Source organism: Perca fluviatilis, chromosome 1 (assembly GCF_010015445.1).
Source record: "Perca fluviatilis chromosome 1, GENO_Pfluv_1.0, whole genome shotgun sequence".
Lineage (NCBI taxonomy): Eukaryota > Metazoa > Chordata > Actinopteri > Perciformes > Percidae > Perca > Perca fluviatilis.
This window is the reverse complement of record NC_053112.1, coordinates 27,374,699-27,396,673: the sequence shown is the minus strand read 5'-3', so window position 1 is coordinate 27,396,673 and position 21,975 is coordinate 27,374,699. Positions and strand designations below refer to the sequence as shown.

Sequence of the window (21,975 nt, the reverse complement as noted above, 5' to 3'; positions counted from 1 at the left end):
ATCCTGTTAGATTAGCATAACTAGGAAGCCTGTTTTTTTCTGCAGATCTAGCAGAGTTTATACTTTCCAAGGAATTGTGAATGCTTTATAATTACACCCCTCTTGAACGTCCACTCAATACTCCATAGCTGTTTACTTTAAAAGTGAAACATTATTTACCATATTGTCATCTGCATATTCAGTTACTGTCCATTCATAACTTGCGAACACTGTCTTTTTCTTATCCCTATTTCTCTTCTGGATTGCAGTAGATCTGGCTCTCCATTTTTGCCTGCCGTCATAAGCATCTCTATGGGATAGCGCTGGCTGTCCACCATGCCAGTAGCCATACGGAAAAGAAGTTGGGAGGAGCATGTGACTCATGCTTCAGGATTACAGTACAGCTATGATGATCTGGACCTGGTCTGCTGTCATGGGGTTGACAGCGAGGGGCCTTGGATGGGAGCAGGGGCTTCCAAACAAGGTCGACGGACTAGGTGTGCCTCCATGCCAGAGGGCTGCCACCAACTGCCCACAGAAGACCTTGCTCAGACACTTGAGGTGACAGCTTCTGTTGTGAATGATGATGCTGGATCAGAACAGTTGAAGACAATGGACAATGATGGAAAACAGGAGGAGTCAGGTGATTGCCCTCATGAGTTGGTGGACATTAATATTCCCCAAAGGGCCTCTGAATCAGAGCATCTCCAAATTGCAAACATTGGGAAGTCTGGAGAATTTCACTGTAACTCAGACAGTGAGATGTCCAGGGGAAATATTTCTTTTGCAACTGATAGCAGCAGTCACAGTGAGAAAACTATCAATGGTGAATGTGAAGTTGGCACAGAGAGTAGCCAGAGTCACAAACTCTGCAATGACGATAATGTCTTTAAAAGTCCACATATCTCACGTGAAGAGCAACAATGCATCTCTATCTCTTCAAACAATGGGCCTCCAATGTCTGGATCTGCTGGTGAACAGCCTGGCAAACTTCCAAATCATCAGGAAACAAAGGAGAGCCATACAGAGGGTTACAGCCAACCTCCTGAAATCTCTGAGGCTGCACTGAAACAGTCCTCTGCTGCTGAACTGGAACCTCAAACTGACCTTCCAGATGTAGAGGAAAATGAGATTTCCACCTCTGGCCATGCTGATGCAAGTGTAACCTTACCTGTTGGTGTGCTGCACAGCTCAGTTAATATGATGGAGAGTGGTGATGTGATGTCACAGGCTAACAAAACTGTGGAACCAGTTGTGACTTTAGTTGTAGACGAAGTATGGGACAAAGGAGAAACTGAAAAACGGAGCGCAGATTCTGCTGACAAGTTGGATGGATTAAATTACCCAGAAACTCTAAATAAAAATACAGGACTTAAACATCACTCAAGAGACATTCAAGGAGGAGAGCAAGATCAACATGACTGCTATGGAGTATTGGATCAGGCTCATGGTTGTGAAATATCCCACCAGACATTGTTGGAACAGCATAATGTTGAAATGAAGGCGATGAACTGGCCTCAGGGAGAGGAAAGTGCACAAGCAGAAGGCCGCAAGAAAGCAGCAGAAGTCAGGTATGGGCCAATCACATCATCTGATATCTGTTTCATAGGTCAGTGTTGCTCTATGACAGTTAACAGCAATGAGTCATCTGAAACACTGGATATTGGATATTCAGAAGGAAACCCCATACAGACAAATATTACTCAGTGTGCAGACCAATATGTGGAAATGACGACCTCCGTAAATCAACCAATGGAAAACGCTGATGAAAGCTCAGTGTCTAAAGAGTTAGCTTGTTGGGAGGATCAAACCATAGCCCAGCAGTTGGAAAATAGCAGTTCAATACTGGATTCTATCCCAGAATTTAGCCACGTTGAGCCAGATGACACCCCTGTACTGGACCCTCAAAAGGACATTGTCTCAGATTTCACCCAAAATCCACATGTTCAGCACTCCAATATGGTGGATAAACATGCATCTACTGAGCAACACACCGAAAACCTGCCACCATGCCTGGCAGAGGTCAACGATGAGCTCTCACCAGAAAGACTCCATGGCAACCAAACCTCTGGTTATTACCTCAGTGAGTCACCTGCCCCTGAGGTGGCAGATGGTCAGAGGGAACATCACAGGCCAGGAGCCACAGTCTCTAGAATGGAGGAACCAGATGAGGCCGCACACACAGTTATTGACTGTGACACACAACTTGCCAGTCCAGTTTTAGATGGAACAAATGAACCTGGAGATCAAAAAGAAGACAATGTGGTCAAAGTGCGCATGAGAAAGGTAAGGCTATATTTATATATAGATGTAGAAGGAATGCAGTGGATCATTAATTTTGTTTCTGTGTAGTAATCGCGATTCTTGCGCTTCAACACCTCAGAATTAAGTTCCTTTTTTAAAATGAACTGACACGCATACAGTACGGCCCACAAATGATTTTTGTCCCACACTTTGGCAAGCGTCTCGGAAAACAATGACTTCACTCTCACATGCTTACAGATCTGTGAGTGGGGGGATCTGTGAAATGTTTTACTCTTTCTCAACCGCTCAATGCAAAACAAGTTCCTATAAGGGCATGGAGACTATCACACAGAGGGGGCTGGAAGCTCAAGTAATCTCTGGGGTGAAAAGCTTAAACTGTTCTCTCCAGAAAATACTGTATGTTGTATACTATTTATACACTCCTAGCTAGACTGTGCTTGTTGGGTACAGTAAAGTGCCAAAAACTTAATAAGCATTTCATGGATTTGGGCTCATTTGAAAAAAGCAATGGCCCGAGAATAGACACAGTATTTATTCACTGTTAGTAGTTGCAGTGTTGGCCTTTTTGGAATGACAACAAGAAATCCATTATTTACAACGCAGGGCGCATTAAGCAGGCATGTTGTTTAGACAAGTACCATATTGTGGAAAGTTAGATTCTTGTGATAGCTGAAGACGATCACTTGTGAACAGCGACTTACAGAGTTTAATATGAAAATTCTTGTATATATTAGTATAAAATGAACAAGTTAATCAGTTATTTTCTGAGGTATATGCATTCCTATGATAGAATATCGTGAACAGTGTGCTACACTGAAGCATGCGACTTGGCGGTTAGTAATGTCTTGTTGGTCAGTGAGTGGGACGTGGGTTTATATAACTTGACAATATGCTGCACTGGTTATGGCGTGTGGTACCATTTGGTCAAATTCAGTTGTAGACTGTGTTTTGAACTTGCTCTAATGTATTTTCAATGTATTAGCTCTGTATGTATTCACACACACAGATAATGTGTCTGTCATGTCTAGGGTTGGGTACCGACACCTGGTGCTTATACGGCACCGGTGCCTTAACAACCGGTATCTACCGGACCGAATAGTAGATTTTGGTGCCTCATTACGGTGCTCCTAAAATGCCAGCGCTGCCCTCCGATGCTCCGAAACAGACGTTAGAGGCAACAGAAGCATCGCTGCACATGACACTAGTTAACATAATACACTTGGCAGCAGGTAACATTAGCCTACTGTTAGCTAGCAGCTGGATTTAACAGAGTTAAATGCTGACAGCTAACGTTAAATGGTGTGACTATATTTCACTGTAGAGGATTCCAACACTGAGACGTAACAGTCTGCTGTTGTCTGAAAAACAACACAGACGGTGCGTCACTTGAAACTCACCTCGGCAGCCTCGTGGTGCATTCAAAGATATTGTAAAATACCCTTTTTCCATCTAGTGGTTGATTTTACCGTTTACCAGCAATTTACTGGTGAAATAAGTTATTGTTATAAGTTATTGTTATTACATTTTTAATAAATCATTTAATTTTGACCATATGGCCTTAGCAGTAAACAAGCCGTTCAACGACTGTCGTTTTGTGCTCCTTTTTTTTCTTTTTTAAATATATACATATCTTTTTTTAAATCTTTTTAAAAGTATCGGTTCAGGCACTGTTTAGGCACCGGCACCGCTTTAAAAATATCGTTTTATATAATAATCGGTATTGGAAAAAACCCAAACGATACCCAACCCTAGTCATGTCATGTGTCACGTTATTTCTTATACACACTACCACAGCCCCCTTTCCAAAGTCGAATAAGATAAATGTCTTTTAATAGAAAGCGTGGCATGAGCGATGATGCTGAGTGAGTAACATATGCGACAAGTTGCAGTGTTGGCATGACACTCTGGTTGTATCTGTGTTTCTAAGCCTGTGAGTTGGGTAAACCCAGATATTTTCATGTATTATCACTTCATTATTTTGACATAAATTCCATGTGTGCATAGAAACTTTGGAGTCCCTCTCAGTCATGACCAATGTTGACGTCACTCAATCAGCTGCCAAAAACATGAGATCACAGTCCAGTGCAGGGACATGGAAAACCAGTGCCGCATTTATTACCACTGGCACTAGTTTCAAACTTAGGATGACTTTCAACTTTTGGATTAAATAGCCAAAAAAGCTAGCTCCTGGAACTCGAATTAAGGAGTTCAGCCATTAAACTTGAAGGCGCCAAAGCAATTCATCCACCATATGGTGATAGCTTGCCTCCTCTTTAACAGCACCACAGGGTTTTCACCATGGGGTTTATTTACAAACTGTATGATGCCAGTATACTAAGAAATGTGCTTTAGGGAAGGTCATGAGGACAGTAAAGAAATTAGACAGTAAAAATGAACATTATAATCCACAAGGGAGGTAACATACTGTATTTAGCATAAAGAAAAACGAGAAGAAGCTCTTGAATATCATGAAGGAAATAACAGAACTGATGTTATTATCTGTGAGTGGAAAATGGCAACAGCATCCTGGAAATATCTCTAACGAGATATTGTACAAACAAATGATTATGTCCCCAGTGAATCATGTTGTTGTTGCAGATTCAATTTGTAAAATGAACCCATCAGGTTTGCATAATGGCTTCAGATTAACCTGATATTGGGCTTTGTTTCTGCATTTATTTGTTATAACAACAAGGCTTTATCCTGACCTCAGGGCCAAACCGTTTATCTGACAGCAGACCACTTGGCAACATAATCATCTTAAGTGCTCTTTCTGCCTTTCTGTCCTTATTTATTAATCAAATGCCCATGCGTTTGGTCACTGTTTACGAATGAGCTACCTACATGAAGCAGAGCGTGTGCGGCGTATTTTGATGCATAATCGTCTGCGCACTATGTTTAGCTCAGCAGAGAAAGAGAACCTCAGTTTAATCGACAGGTCTGATAAATGGGATGCAGGCCACTGGGTGTAAGAGGGGGTTTGGAAAAGAGAGCTAGGAAAGGGGAAGGAGGGGTCTAAGAGTTCAAACAGTGTGGGAACTGTCTCTCATCTCAAAAAACAGGAAGTCGAGAGGAATGTAACAGAAACCTCAAAAGATGGGAAAGAGAGAAAAGAAACCTTCTGAGAACACCCAAACCACCAGAATGCCCCCTAAAAATGTTGCCTTTCTGAGGCGCCTGATATTGCACTGCACTTGTTTTTTACTCTGCTGTTTTGTGGTTGTTATTGCCATCTCGAGCCAGATGCTTTTGTTCATTCAGTGAGGCCTCGTAAAGATGTCATTGTTTTACAATGATACAATGCCTTATTGTGATACTTTGCAAATGAGGCAGAACGTAGCGATGTGCGCTGCCACTAGCTAAGAATGCCAATGAATGCATCAATGTGAGACACATTTCCATGACACACATGGCCCTCGATGTCTGTTTGCTCTCTTGGCAAACACAACAGGAACTGCTTTTGACAAGCTAATTGGGCACTAACTGGAAAATAAATGCAAGCACAAGTCATAAGACGTTAATAGGGATGGAGCAGGGAGCCATGCGTTTATCAAGATGCAGATTCTATCTAGGATCCATAAACCTGTCAACCTCACACACATTAGCATTAGTCACTGCTCATATGAATGTTGTCATCTGAACACACCCATTGTAAACTTAACAAAAACAAGATCAAGCCACATTAGCCCGCTCAGAGAATATGTTCCTGCCTTACTTCATCCTAAATGAAACAATAAGATTTCTCTCCAATGTATCACATAAGAACAGACACAGCACATGAAAACCAGTCTATACCTTAGCACTAGGGGTGCAAGATATATTGACTCAATAAAGTTATCGCAATATCACGTTGCGCAATATTATATCTGGGGGGGCAAGATATATCGACTCAGTATCGTTATCGCAATATATCGAAAGTCTCGCAATAAGTATGCAATATTTTGTTTATTTTGTGGAGCGCTGCGTCCCGTCAGTTGGCTGCGTGGCTTAGTTGTGTTTGATTTAGAGCTTGAAACGCTATAATGATCATGTTTCATTGGCCAGTTACCGTGCCACTTGCACATGTTAATGCACGTCAGCGCACGGCTCCACTACGTGAAAAACCCTATGGAGTGTACTACATGTGTGCATATTTCGACAGAGTGACAGTGTAAGTGAAGAAATAGATAGAGACAACAAAACGGAAAGAATCAGAGCAGCGAAAGAAAAGTTCTCTCTGTCCTGTTCTCTTTATTTATATAATTTTTACTGTCCAACCAGTAAAACATGTCCTGTTCTGTAGACATGATCCTTATTTATTTATTCATGTTTTACCAGTCCAAAATGACTGTCAGTTGAAATAAACCTTGTGTTGTAAGAAAACTTGTTAAATTTGTTATGAATCTATTTTGATGCGTTTTCCCATAACTTTTGTAATTTTACATATGTTTAAAAATATCAAAATTAATATCGATATCGCAATATTCATAATCGATATCGCAATATCACATTTTGTCAATATCGTGCAACCCTACTTTGCACCAACATACAATCACAGTGGCTGTATGACCAATGAGCTCACCCTCATAAAGTATTTTACAGGTCTGTTAGGGGAGATTGTAACAAGGTTTGTTTGGGAATAATGAGCCAGCCGTGTGATGTAACTTCTTGGGGTTCTTCTCTCTAAAGGGAGAAGCTCAGACAGAAAGCCACACCCGGAGCCAGGATAAAAGACAGGCAGAAGGAAATTGAAGCATATACTCTGTTAAGAACTCCAGAAAGGGATTTTACAAGTTTTTGAACTTCAGACAAGGGTTTATATTGCATCAAACAAAACAAGATTGAGGGATAGCAAATAAGGACAGAGTGGTAGGTGGAGTGTGGAGGTGTGCTGGATTGCATGTAATTTAGCTTGTCTTACTGGAGACACACCACCTGAGGTCAGTGTCAGACTTGTTATCACAGCGTTAGAATGGATAAATGAACACTGCAGATTAGAGGAGTAAGGGAAACGTGTTAAGAAGTCATATGATTAAAAATGGACCAGAGATGATACCAAAGAGATAAAAGCAGAGGAAACAACCAGGACTATTTTAAGTGCAGAACAGAGAAGGATACAGAAGAGCAGAGGGTTAAAGTGTCAGCATAAGAGTTCCGCAGCAGTTGAAAAGGAAGGGGATAGGAGCAGGGAAAGAAAGAGCATAGAGCTCCTCAATTCTTTTGGCATGAAGGGCGAAGAGTCGATTTGACATTACTTTCGAGGTTATAAAAAGATATTTTGTTATTTTAAGATGATGATATATTACGGATCTAGATCACTTGGGAGGCCTTAAAGGAAAGTAAAGCCAACAACTATAGTGTGGGTTGAGATTAGCCAATTCTGATGCCTTCCAAGCCAACTTCTCTGCATCCTCTATATTGATCTATATTGAATCAAACTACTGTATATTGATAATACACCAGCCACTTGGTTCAGTTTGCAATACTGTCGTGCCATACTGATCAGCAGGCAGGCAACAAGCTGATGAAGCTATAAAATGTATGTCTTGCCAGCTAGTGTTTTCCTCTGTATTACTGACTAAATGATAGAGATTATAGAACGAAACGGTAGTCACCCTCCAGAAAGCTGCTATCCCTAATGTTTCTCAACAAAATGTACCCCGTACTGGAATGACTGGAAATAGATATGATCTTAATTACTGATTTATCTGGTTTATTAGTGGTTAGATAACTGCACCATTCAACAGAAAACACAAAGACATCAATGAATGAACTTTATATGTCTTTTGTTTAGATCAAGTAAGACGCTAGAAAGCTGGTTTCTAAGTATTTTCAGCTAATTTCCCTTTTGACAGTTTAGAGTAAGCCATCCCCACACTGAACAGTTCAGTAGCCAGGTTGTCTATATCGACGATGTTGCACTTCCGGGATTGTTCAGGTGCCTCTTTTTAGGCCGGATGTCAGTTACCTTCCGCTTTCTTTGTATTGGCATTCCAAACTCCGGTCGATTTATGAGGACTACGGTTAACTGCTCTTCAGATCTCTGCAGGGTAAATCCAGACAGCTAGCTAGACTATCTGTCCAGTCTGAGTTTTCTGTTGCACGTCCCAAACAACTTTGGAACACACACAAGTTCCACCAAAACAAGTTCCTTCCCGAGGCTATTTTGCAGAGGCACCGTCTTTGTGTTCGGGCCTTAGCACTGCCCAAGACGATTGTGATTGGTTTAAAGAAATGCCAATAAACCAGAGCACATTTTTCTCCCATCCCGGAATGCTGTGTGGACTAGCCAGACCTTCCTCCGCAGCGCTGTGGAGGAAGGTCTGGCAATGCGAGACTAGTAGCCAGGGAAACAAATTTATGTAGTGCTTTTCTACCTTAACAGACAAAGCACTTTACAATGTTCCTCTTATTTACCCACTCACTGATGGGGGCAGAGCTGCTATGCAAGGCACGGGTCTATATATTGGGAGCAATTTGGGGTTCAGTGTCTCTACTACACTTATGAGCTCAGTGCAAAGGTAATTTTTTATTTATCTGATTTGTCTTTTTATTCAGCGTGAGCATGCTCGTCTGGACTCAATGGTGTTGCTGCTGATGAAGCTGGACCAGTTGGACCAGGAAATTGAGAATGCCCTCAGTGCCACCTCCTCTATGGACAGCACGCCAACCCTCCATCGAAGACAACTCATGGTACACACCTGCATGTTACCTTGCTGGATTTAGCTGCAGTTTCTACTGCAGTTCAAACAACACTTTATAAAATGTTTTTATTGCTTTTATTTATTCTTTCACGTCTTCCCTCGCCTACAGTATTCTTATCTGTCCCCTTGTGGTCATTATGAGGTATAGCAGTGTCTATATCAGCTGGTATTCTGTCTGTAATGGAGTGGAATGGAAATTTCTAAGTGACCCCAAACTTTTGATTGGTAGTGTACATTTGCGAATGTAGCGTTATCAGCGCCATGGCCAACCCGCCGAAAGCGCACCCTGTGATACTTCCGCTTACGTCGTATTTACCAAACCTGCAGTTCATCGGGTAATCAGCGCCTTTTTCCGCCCATTATACCGGTTGGTTTACACCTGCTTTTAAGAGGCGGAGAATTTTCACCGCAATATAGAGGCGCGCTTTCACGGGCCGTTTTTGTACATACCGCGGAATACATAATTAGGCGCGCTTTACGCTTTACGCTTCCCCTCCCATCTCTTTATGGGGAAACTCACACTTTCCCCTTGACCCTCCCGTGGATACATATGCGTGACACGGAAATGCGCAATTTGCCATTTTCAGTTCCCGCGACAGGCAGTCTGCTCTTTTACCTCAGTGCGGCCTGTTTGTACATACCTCGCCATGCTTTTATGCGCACGTTGCGCAACAAATACGCCTGAAGTGGGCGCAAAAGCTTTAGTACATCTGGCCCTGGGTATCTTTCATCGGATGATGAACTGTGTAGTGGGCTTTGCATTTATAAAACCTATGCCGTTGATCATCTTTGAAGAAATACTGAAATATTAGAGGAACACTCTGCTCTTTGAACAACAATTTAATGCCTACATCTTTTTCTTTAACCTGTGCAGGAGTTTGATTTAGGATCTGTGCCAGAAGCATCACAAAACCCTCTACATCTACATGTTCCTACTGCCTCTACCTCAGGACCTACACCAGCCCTTGGAGCAAAACCTAAGAGTGGGGTAAGATAGAAGCTTTTGCATTTTATCTAAACTGATATGGCCAGGTTTGTGTGTCTCCATTTTTAAAGGATGAATGTTATTCGTGCAATATTTACAGTTTTTTTAAACTATCCCAGAGAGATCCAGAGGAATTGGGAATTATATACTTTAATAAAACTTGACCTCCAAATCAATTTGGATGATTTTAAGACCTCTTAACATCAATTGCGAATACTTGAGTTTTGATTTCTGGTTTCTTTCATTTGCATATTTTTTTTAGTTGAGCATAGAGCTACTGTTAAACAACTTTTCTGTCTCCAATAAAACAAACGTTTTTTTTTCTCTTAGTGGTACAAAAGTTAAAAAAAAAATACAACAACACACACACACACACACACACACACACACACACACACACACACACACACACACACACACACACACACACACACACACACAATTGAATCCCCCAATTGTAGGAATGTCCCCCAGCACTTAGGGCTCAGCCAAGCAGACGTTAAAACTCTATAATTAGCTGGTTCCAAAGATCTAGAACCCTTCACCCCAACAAAGGGGTCAAAAGGGAGGTCTGGGGGTAAAAAGCCAGGCCAGGGGGGAGTGAGAGGGGGACACGCTTCAAGTGAGACGTGTGTCTTCAAACCTCTTGCTTGCTCACTTAATTACTTTGTCAGCTATTGCCTTCAACGAGGGCAAAGTGAACAAGGCCGGTAGACAGCAGACTGAGCACTCAAGAAAGCTTTTACAATAGTTTGAATTGAAATGTAAAAAAAAAAAAAAATGCTTTGAGACACTTTATCTCATGATGTAGTGATGCATAATAGGATAACCCTAAATGCCGAACAGGATGTTTCTATTGCAAAACAGTTCTCTTATCTCGTTAGAACAAAACATTGCAACCTTTGGAAATGTCAGAATTCCTTGATGAAAAGGATGTCTCACATTCTTAAATTATCTCTCGCAATTCCTTGTTGACATTGCTTTGTCTTGCTGCACTTTTTTTTGAGACTCTTGTCTTAATAAAAAAGCAAAATTCCCTCGTGTGAATTACTTACTCGTGTGTGTTACTTTAAGGGACACAGAGCAACATGCTCAATGATGTGTGATGTATAAAGTCTGTGGCCAACTGTTTCCACAAGCTCCATTCCTGCAGTAACCCAAGGTAACTTACTAAGCTTGGGTAAACAGTGCTTTCACTGCGCCTAATAGGAGGCTTTTTACAGTGGAGGCCTGCGGGGTGATTGATTGAGGCCAAAGAGATGATGACTTCATGAAGGGGATTCTCAGTGGTTAATAGTTAAAGTGACTGTTGAGTCCTTTCAAACTTAAAGTGTTGGGATGCCCACTTAATCTTTTTGGCTAGATAATACAAATCCTTATTCCGCATACCGTATTCATGCGGGGGCCGCATTTTTTCAAATATGCCGCACTTTCGCCGCATAAATTGCCGATTTCCACGCAAAATATGCGGTGCTTGCATGATTTCATAATCCCCGCATTTTTGTTGCAAAAAAGTCACATATATCTTAGCAGAAAGTTGAAAAAAATGTTGCGTTTACTTCACACAAGAGCAGCCATTTTCCCCTGTTGCTATGGGAACGTTATGAAGTGACGTAATTACGCGACGTGAACATCATCGAAAAGCAGGTGTTGGAGGTTGAATTTGACATGTACTTTGAGTCTCTTAAGTTGGTATCCAATAAGAAAGCTATCTTAATATCTGATGTCTACTCAAATTTCTTTGTTTAAGTGCTCCTGCTGTCTATATTATTAACGATTTTTAAATCGTCTCTTTCAAAAGTCTCTTTTGTATCTTTTATTTCCCTCTGTTTAGACTTTTATTTTTACTTTATATTATATTATTTGTATATATTTTTTTATCTTATTTGTTTACTTATTGCAATGACTGAATGTCTGTAAACTGTTTTTGGAAATTAAGTTTTAAAAAAGCAGGGTGTTGGGGGAATCACTTTTTCTTCTCTTTTTCATCAAACCGCAATTTTTGCAAGTTCCCGCAATTTTTGCAAGTTCCTGCAATTTTTGCAAGTTCCCGCAATTTCATCGCATAAAATTGCATAAATATCCCGCATATTCCATCGCATTTTTTAAGAAAACGTGCCGCATAATCAAGGATTTTTGCAATCACAAAAAAACTCAGCGTTTTTCTGGAAGGACTGGAGGAAGAACCAGGGTTGAGATTTTGATTTAACATTACTACAGTTGTGTTTTACAAGATGACAACATACATAATATAATAGATTATTCAAGAACAGAATAATTACTATACATTGTTATTATATAAAAAGACTACTCAGTTCGATAGACAGGAAAGGTAGTATGTACAGTCCTAATTTCACTGTGAAATGTTCCCAGAGCAAATGTCTAACCTTTGTTTTCCTTTTATGTGAGTGTAATCTAATGTTATAATGGGAAGTCCCATCCTTTCTTTAATGTTAACCATTACACTGTACCACTGACAGCTTTTATAGATTATAAATGGGGTGACTGAATTACCAGAACTGCTCACAATACAAGAAATACAATACCACAAACTACAGTCTCAAAACATCTGATCAAGTTTAATCAATACCTCTCTGACACATCGTTGTTGTAAATCCGTCCACTCCACAGAGTTGACTAATGAAGATGTAAATGGAGATTAACTAGTTAACAATTCTGTCTGATATCAGTCAAACAGTGTTGACATAGGCTAAAAATGACAAGCATTAGAATAATAGGATTTATTGTAGGGCTTTTGGATTTTATGAAACTGTCTGTATACAGTAAATACACATAACACAATACACAACTTTCAAATCATACACTGAAAACAAACAAACCTAGTGTTCAAAAAAGCCTAAATCCAGGCAAATGTATATAAACAAAAACCATGAAAATAAGCATTTCCACGTGTTGCCTTGAACGTGTCTTGACATCATTCCTAACAAGAAGGTATTTACAAGTTTACTCAGGACGGCAAACAACATATATCTTTTTGGCAAGCCAATGGTCAGCGCAACCCGTTTTAAAGGTAACAACAACACAGAAATTGCTACTGCACACACTCTTGTAATATATGAGCAGAGATAAAAAAGGGAGTAGTATGTGGACCTATTACAACACAACCTTGATACTGTATATAAGTACCAAGATAAATATGTCAATGCAGAAGGTCAGTGAGAGATTCAAATCTGAAATTAGGGCAGGAAGTAAGACCAACTGACAGTTGTTCGTTCGTATTTTACTTAAAGAGTAACTTAAGACTAAATTCACTTTTTTGAGAAGGTAAATTATGTTTAGAGTCACTTTATTACACTATCAATTGATCCTGGGCCAATTCTGTGGTGTTTAATACATTTTTTCACTTTTCCAGTGAGAACCCAGTAATTCTTTCCTCCAGACCAAAGCAAAGACATTTATTTAAGACAACTATTACTGGTATTAGCCTTGGGGGGACTGAAGTCACTGCTTTCAATTTTGGTCGGGGAGTCACGCTTCTGGGACGTGCCAGTGAACCATGAGGAAACACAACATTTACCGGTAAATAACTATTTTAAAAACAGAGGTACATATGTAGCAACAGTTGTATGAACTTTGGATGACTGCCAGATGTGTATCTAGGCATTAAAACCTCAGAAAGCCTCATTGTAGAAAGTCAGGGGGAAAGAAATGTGACTGTCTTATCACGTGTCTTGCTGATGATTGCAGAGGAATGGCTGGTGTGTGTGTATTTTGATATGGGTTAAGTGTTTATCATTGTGCATTTGCATTCCTTCCATCTTATGATGGATTATGCAAGAGGTAACTGGTGTTTATGTTCTTACTATCCCTCTGACACCTCCTGGCACTCAGTGTAACACTCTGGTGTGATTGTACTGAGCACATACTTGTGCTGTTCTGTTTTTTTATGTAACAATGATAAATGTGTAGTATGTGACTGTGTACGTTGGTGATGAGTGGACATTTGGCATGGCATGTATCATTCCCTCACTGTTGTGTATAAGGCATTGGGTTCAAGTGAATAGTTTCTTGGCTCTTGCTGGCTTAGCTGGTGGCTATTGTTAGCCTTCAGCAGGTGGCTGTTATTCTTGCATGGAATTAGGGGCTAACATCTCGCGGATGTTGTGCCACAGCAGGTGTTTTTTCTCATGGTGGAACTGCTATTCTTTGCCCCTGAGTGTTTTTGTTGGCAGGTTTCTATTACTTGCTTAGTGTTGCAGGTGTCTTGCCATGTTATTTAACTTGCATTGTTGTGTTGCAACAGGTGGCTGTTATTTGGTTTATAGACTGATTGTGTATCTATTGATTTGGCTGTATATTATATTTAGGGCTGCAATGATTACTTTCATTATAGCTCAATCTGCTTATTATTTTCTCGATCGATTAATCATTTGGTCTATGAAATGTCAAAAAATAGTGAAAATTGCTGAAGCTTAAGGTGATATCGTCAAATGTCCCGTTTTGTCCGACTAACAGTCTTAAACCCAAACAGTCAGTTTACAGTCACATAAAACAAAGAAAAGTAGAACATATTCACACTTGAGAATCTGAAACCAATGATGTTTGGCATTTTGGTGAGAAACAAATTACTATTATTATGATGATTATTGTTTTTCTTCCGATCAACTAATCGGTTAATCGAATAATAGTTTCAACTCTAATTATATTCTCTCACCGAAAGATTTCATTCTTTGGCGCATTTATTTCCAATGTTGAGTAGTACTAGCTGTTATCTTTTTAAAGAATTCGTAAAATTGTGTGTCATGGTATTAGCTGTCACTGATTTGGCTTTATAAGTATAAAGTTGTGCCTGGTGTGAGAGCCATTTGTTATGTGACTCTATTTTTAGAGTGGCTGCAGAGGATGTGCCAAGCCACAGAGGAGGGTGGAGGCTGCTGACCCCTGACCACCTTCCTCTGAATGTTACAGAAGGAAACAACATATCAGTCACCCTCAGCGCGGAGCGTTCTCACCAGCAAGACATATTCAGAATCCCTTACAGACCTCAGTTACTGAACAAGGCACAGACCATGGCTGTCTGTTAAATTTAGCACAGGGGTGTTTTACATGTCATGCATGCACTGTATGGTGACAGAGAAGGCGCTTCCCTATCGTCTTTAGTAAACATTTCATAACAGGGCAACCTTTGACCCTTTGTTTGGATCTGTATTTGGTCTCCACGGCAGCACCGCTTCAAACACAACTTCTGTCATCTCCTTAGGTGGCGTTGCCGCTATTTGACAGGGAGTTCTGAAAGTACCAGATTTCATATCTCTGGAGTTTTCATGTCTGGATTCATGGGATTTTTGTCGAGATGATTGATTGAGATATATTTTTATTTCAGAATGACGGACAGACTTTATTCCCTATCAGTTGGTTATGTATGTACATAGCTATTTATCTTACTGTAGTTTGGTGGACAATAGAAGTGATGTGGTTTGCGTGCTAAGGTCACTAGCAGATCTCTGCTCTGTCCTTCCTCCGTGTTCCGGTTTGGCAGACTCAAAGTCCCCCAAACATCCTTTATCCAAACCACACCTTCTCAGTGTCTCACAAAGATAAAAGACTCAATATTTAGCTGCTTTCACTGCCTTTTATTTATCTCTACATTTGCTCCCACTCTCTCTTTTTTTTTTTTTCTCTCTCTCTCTCACTCATTCCCATCCTAAGGTCAACAACATATGCACAACATATGCAGCAGGCATAATTATATTTGCCTACATTCCAGCCACATATTTGGCTTAAAGACTGTAGTAGGCCATAATGAGTCAGTGAGCTATGAAACCAACCGCCATTCAGTCTGACAAGCAGCTGCCAGCAGTGGCTCTGGTCATGGCCACGCTAGCCGTGTTGCTGTCATTGTCCCCGAGCTCTCTCCTCTGTTGAGCACAGCTGTAACAAGGAGACAAACACAGACCTGCTGTGGTTTTAAAAAAGTAGGAAAGAAAAAAGAAAAGGCTTGTGGTGTTAGGAGCAGGATGTAGAAAATGAACTTCTCCTCAACCCTCACAAGGAAATCTTGTTTTTCCTGTGGATTCAAGGCTATAGCTGTTGCATAAAGCACTCCAAGAACAGTAGAGAGAAGGATATACTAAATAAATATACAGTATTTCTAATTTTTTTGTAGTTGGCAGAGTATCATTAGAAAACTAAATCGAAAACAAAACACAAAGCCAAATCATGCCATCATGAAATGTATTGAAATTGTCCACATGTATCAGCCTAACTCGGTATTTATACTGAACATTTTCTCTAAATGGATTTCAGCAATATTACGCTTAATTATTTGACAGAATACGTTTTCTGTTTTAGCATCTTTTGTGGAAGTAATAAGTCACTTCAATCTGTTTACACCCCTGTGCTCTATGACAACATACTCCTAAATCACATGTGATTTACTGGCTCCATATGTTTATTGGTACTTTTAAACTTAGATGAATCATAATTTTTCATCTAACATGAAAACATCACTCTGCTGTGTTTTTTGCTAACAAGTCGTTGGTAGTGTTAAAGGCACGCACTGAGTCAATTAAGCGTAAAACACATCTATTACATTAGGAGACAGTAAAAATTGCAGGGAATAGTTTCAGGATGATGGTACTTGTTGACATTAAATCTTAAGGATGACTGGATAATGCAGGCATCTGGAAACAACCCTGCAGCCCGCTTATAATGAACCGCCATAAATCACTGACTGAACAAACCGAATGCACTCTCAGAAGCACACACGTTTATAGACGCTGAAACATGTACAAAGGAATTCATTGTTAAACCAGGTGCAATTTATTCCTAGCAAACATTGGTCAGACGGTGGCGTCATAAACGGCAACTTGGTTATGAGGTGGACGGTCAGATAGTAAAGTGTCCACATCCAATAATGGTCCAAGCAGACCCTCTTCTTACAAACCTGGAAATATTGATCATATTATTGCTATGGAAAAAGCTAATGTATGTCTTTGTTTTTTGTTTCAATATTGGTTGAAATGGTTGTGATGAGACGTCCTCTCCACGTCCAAACCCAGCAAACATTGAGACGTCTTGTTATGGTTTTAAAAATGGTTCCAAAATGAAAGTTGTGCCGACATCCGGGACATACCTGGCCATCTGCTGGACATTCTAGCAACACTGAAATTTGTTCTTACCATAAAGGGGCATATACTGGGTTATTCAGGCTTGTGATTTAAGGTTTTGTAACATGCGGCTTGAGCATGTTTTCACATTTTGTGTGTTTTCATTCATGTTGTCTGAAGTGATATACCTCAGCCTTACCTCAGCCAATATACACCTGAGTGTCTCGCCCAATTAATGATCTTTGCACTTAGCTTTTATGTTTAAGGAAGGAACGTGGCCTTCCTATTAAATAGGGATGGGCATCGTTTGGATTTTAACGATTCTGATTCCAATTCCGATTCTTCCTTTCGATTCCGGTTCTTATCGATTCTCGATTCCGATTCTTGGGGGTGGAGTTGAAACGGGTCACATGCTTATTTCACAAATACGAGGAAAGTTTTATTTTGATTCAATGGTGGTTTGCAGTTTTACAGGGCTTTTTCAATGTAAAATAAAGCCACGCTAGAGCACCACTTACTGTGCTCCAAGGCTGCAACACAACAAGCGCCTGGCTGCTTCGGAAACCAAAACTTTCGCATATTAAATTTGGAACCCATGATCAGATTTGAAACCAAATCCTCCAAACGATTCCAATAAAGAAACGATTCCGATGGAATCGTAATTTTTGAAACGATTCCAAGTAGGAATCGGTTCTCGATGCCCAACCCTACTATTGAAGGGTTTTTATTTTTATACTCTTATTGTGGCATGTGAAACTGTACATACATTACAGTTGGGTTACCCAGCAGTCAATGCTCCACTGCAACATCCAAATGCAGTACCCTCTAAAATAGACAGTCAAAACTGTGACCCAGCAAGGTCTCGCCCACTGGTCCTTCTGGAAAGTCGATAAGCTGGGTGTCTGCCGCAGGACTGCTATGGGGCCCCCACACTCTTCTACAGAGGACGGTCTAATCAGTCTGTGTTGTTAACCCCCTCTCTGCTTTCTCCCAAAAATGTGAGAGGCTAATCCACAGGCTAGCATTGTTGGTGCAGTTGGGATCATAAGACTTATCCCTATTAACTCTGGTCTATAAGGGACAAATTCAACGTGGTGAGCAGGAATAGGTGACACATTTTGTCTCTTAATCAGTGTAATAAGACAGGAGTAGAATAATATGAATAAAACAGTCCCATGTGTTTTTGTCATCCATCTAGACTTTTTATCCCCCCCCCCCTTCCCCCCCTTTTTTTTTAAAACCACTTGTGAAGCTACTTGGTAACATGATAAAGAAAAGCCTAGCCTTTTTTTGTCAGAATAACCAATAATAGAAGATGGATTGATTTATTCAGTGTGTCTTTTGTGTGTGATGTTGTTCTCCAGTGCTGGACAGGTGCTGACCACGACAAAAGTGCAAGTGTGAGGAAAGATGGTAGCCAGTCTTGTATCGTAGCTACGAGAGTGTGACTGTCTTTCCTCACACTGATTTATAAATAGAAACACAAAATCCCACCCCAATTTTATTGGATGCATAGTGAGAACTATAGACTTTCATTTTGGACATTGTCTGGGGAAATGGTCTGCATGCACACATGCAGAAACATTTCATGTTTAGTGAAGTTATACCTGAAGTTGGATAACACAGGGAGCTCTACCTGTAAGAATGACCTAAGAAGTAAAGTCTGGTGATGACCAGTTTGCCTTTCAGGAAGAAAAGTCTTATGGTCAGACAAGTTAAGTGTTATTCTCTCTTCTGATGGATTCCAAGGGCCAATTCACAGTTTATGCTCCGGGGGCCCGCACTAAATCCCACCAGACACTGCCTGAAACCAGAAGCCTTCGCTTTGGCTTACTCTTGTAAACAAAGGTGTGTGTGTGTGTGTGTGTGTGTGTGTGTGTGTGTGTGTGTGTGTGTGTGTGTGTGTGTGCGTGTGCGTGTGCGTGTGTGCTGCGGCGTGTGCGTGTACACTTTTCTCACTCTCTTTCAGATTCAAGGTTAAGTGAGAGAATGAGGCCTCAGCTGGCGGTCTGAGTGTGTGTGTTAGTGTACAGTGTGTATGGGAAAAGCATCCTAAAGACTGAAAGTGCACCCATTCATGCTATAGATTTACCCTTAGCATTATACAAGATGTCAGTACATGTTACTGAGACATTTCCAACGTCATCAAAAGTTGTTTTCTTTTAAAATAGCTGTTAAATCCAACATCTGGACGCTAATATACATCTTCTGTAGGAAATGTTCCAATGCATCATTACACCAAGCCATCACATCACTTCCTGTTGACACACTTCAAGTGTGACATATGGAAACTATTAAAATGCAAAAAGGGGATCCAGGGGAGAAAGTAGGGAGTGGGGGGGGTTGGACTTTTCCTCAAGGAGAAGGCTAAAAAGAAATTGTTTCCCACGTTTGCCTGCACACGTGCACTCAGGGGTCGACAGAGCATGGAGAATAAATTCTTTTATAAGTGCAGGGCAGAAAGAGCACATTCATGGCAGTCAAAAAAACAGAAATGAGCCCCAGATAACATCTCCAAAGGCCCTGGACAGACGTGCACTTGCACACACACACTCACACACACACACACACACACAACACAATGTCTCTCTTCCCTCTACCACACAGTTACCTTATACGTCTAGTGCCGGAGCCGCCAGCTTACCTGACCATAAGCCATCTGCACCAATTTAGCCATTTGCGTTAAGTGGTGGAGAAAAAGGTTTGGGTTAGCCTGAGCCCACTAATCCTTGGCCAGCACAGACCATGGGTGGTCAGACACACACACACAGACACTGCAGCTGCAGTGCAGGAGGGGAGCTGGGGATGAGAGGGTGGCGGTGGGGTTGAGAGAGGCATGGTGGACTGCTCGGAATTATTGTGCAATAGCCACATGCCAATTGTTTGCTTAACATCTCTGACTAACTCACTCACTCAATCAGAGAAGCATGTGCACACAGCTGTACACAATGCAGGGTCTAGTACTACTAAAAAAATATATATATATTGTTACTAGGGCTGTGTATTGAACCTCAATGTTTTCTATTTGGTTCCAACCGAAATGTGTCTTTAACATAAGTACCAAAATATGAATCCAAATATTTGAGTTTTATACTCCCTGTTATTTATTCTTTCAGATACTTTGTGATTTAAAACTCCACCAGTGAATTAGTTGGAACAAACTCATACTGTGCAGCCAAACTTTGTTCAAACCTTCAGCGCATTATTTAAACTTCTAGTGGGGTTCCCAAAATTTGCAAAGATATGTTTGGCTGAATTTGGGGGAAATGTGTCTAAAATGATGAGCAAGACATGTAGAACATTTCCATTTAATGGGATGGTAAAGCCGTAGACAACATGGATTCTTGTGATTGAACTCAATGTAAAATCATGTAGCTTCAACACAGAGCTGGAACAACATGATATACAATATATTTGGTACTGTCAGACAAAGATGGTTTTAACAACCCTAAATGAAAGAAATGGGAAAACTGAATGTTATGTTATCAGACGTGTTAATATGGACGGAGATCATTTCTGATACAGAGCCTAAATGCTTGTGTGGACTGAGATCGTTTTTGTTTCAAAAAGGCGTTTAAAAATGAAAACGTAGTAGTATAGATGTTGCTTAAGGTTCCTGCTACAGTAATGACAAAAGGACCCTACCATGGTTGTTCATACAGGCACACATGCTTGCAGGCTACTACACACACACACACACACACACACGTTAAGCAAACATACCATACCCCATGTGCCCCCCACCAAACCCTCTTCCAGTAAATTAGTGGCAGTAAATGAGGCAGCTGACACTTGTGTGCTCTGCAGCCTACAGCTCCCCAGTGGACACCTGACACGGCCCGGACAACCCCACACTTGGACAACCTGCACTGTGGCATGCCAGGGGAACGCAGGCTAACATCGGGAAATATGTGATCCTGGTGCTATGAAAACACTGGTACTTGCTGGTACCCATTCATTCACATTCTTGTTAGGCTCTGTGCTCTCTCACTCACATTTATTCAACTGTAATCGCTGTTATGAGGGAAAACAGCATTGTGTAAAGGTGAGATTTACTCTGTGTGTAAGTGACTTCATGGGTCATTGACAGGAACCCGTGGTGCAGTGTTTACACAATAGGAAGGGCGCACACTGGTGAACTAAAATGTCTTGTTAGTGCTAAGTGAAGAAGCCACACAGACCTCCCATATTGATTAAGTTATTCAAGGCCATTATTTGTGCAAGTTGTGAAGTTGTAGCTGATTATTAAAAATCTATTGTTTTTGTTCTTTTAACACCACTGTGCAAAATATAAGAAGATAAACCTTTGGCACAAATCCACACATGAATGGATGCAGTTCTGTCCATATGCAACATTCTGTGTGATTATATATTTTAATGTATCACCACAGATTAAATAATAAGGCTGGTCATAGTCTATGTTGTTATTGTCAACAAATCCTACAAAAAGACTAACCGTGCGTTCATGGACATCGGAAAAACGTTTTTCCGAGTGAAAACGTCACCATTCACGTAACGTCCTGTGGGAATCAGAGGTGGGAAACTCGGGCTGGATTTTGATAACCGAGTTTCCCAGTTGGTGACGCGTTGTTGACAACTGACGTTTGATGGAGGCGACTTTGGTTCACTGAACATATTTTAATGACAAACTGTTTATTGTGGACAAATGCCTCTGCTAAGAAACATACACAGACATAATATGTTTCAAATTATTCATAAATAGGCCATGTATAAAAAAACAACACATTATCCGTGTCTTTTCCCGTTCGTTGTCCTCCAGATAACACAAACAAACACCTGTCCATGTGCTGTTTGGATGCTCGTATAAGAAAACAGCAGCAAATCTTTTGTTATTGTGGCCTCCATGTTTTCACACACCTGATGCTCTCGGCTACGGCCAACCGTTGGTGGCAGTCATGCAAAAAGTTGTTATGCCAAACGCCAATATAACAGAAGAAGAAGAACACGCATCCCGACCATGTGAACGCTGCCA

At 40.7% G+C, this 21,975-nt stretch overlaps 1 protein-coding gene across 3 annotated transcripts in view; it reads left to right on the top strand.

Annotated features, from left to right (window-relative positions):
• Positions 1 to 21,975, top strand: part of dlc1 (DLC1 Rho GTPase activating protein) — a 93,220-nt gene that overhangs the window by 1,420 nt on the left and 69,825 nt on the right. For all 3 annotated transcript variants that reach the window (XM_039795603.1, XM_039795610.1, XM_039795593.1), the window contains exons 2-4: positions 249 to 2,265; positions 8,782 to 8,916; positions 9,802 to 9,915. In XM_039795603.1, coding sequence (XP_039651537.1) covers positions 316 to 2,265; positions 8,782 to 8,916; positions 9,802 to 9,915 — 2,199 coding nt within the window. In that variant the 5' untranslated portion in view covers positions 249 to 315. The remainder of the gene's footprint in view (positions 1 to 248; positions 2,266 to 8,781; positions 8,917 to 9,801; positions 9,916 to 21,975) is intronic.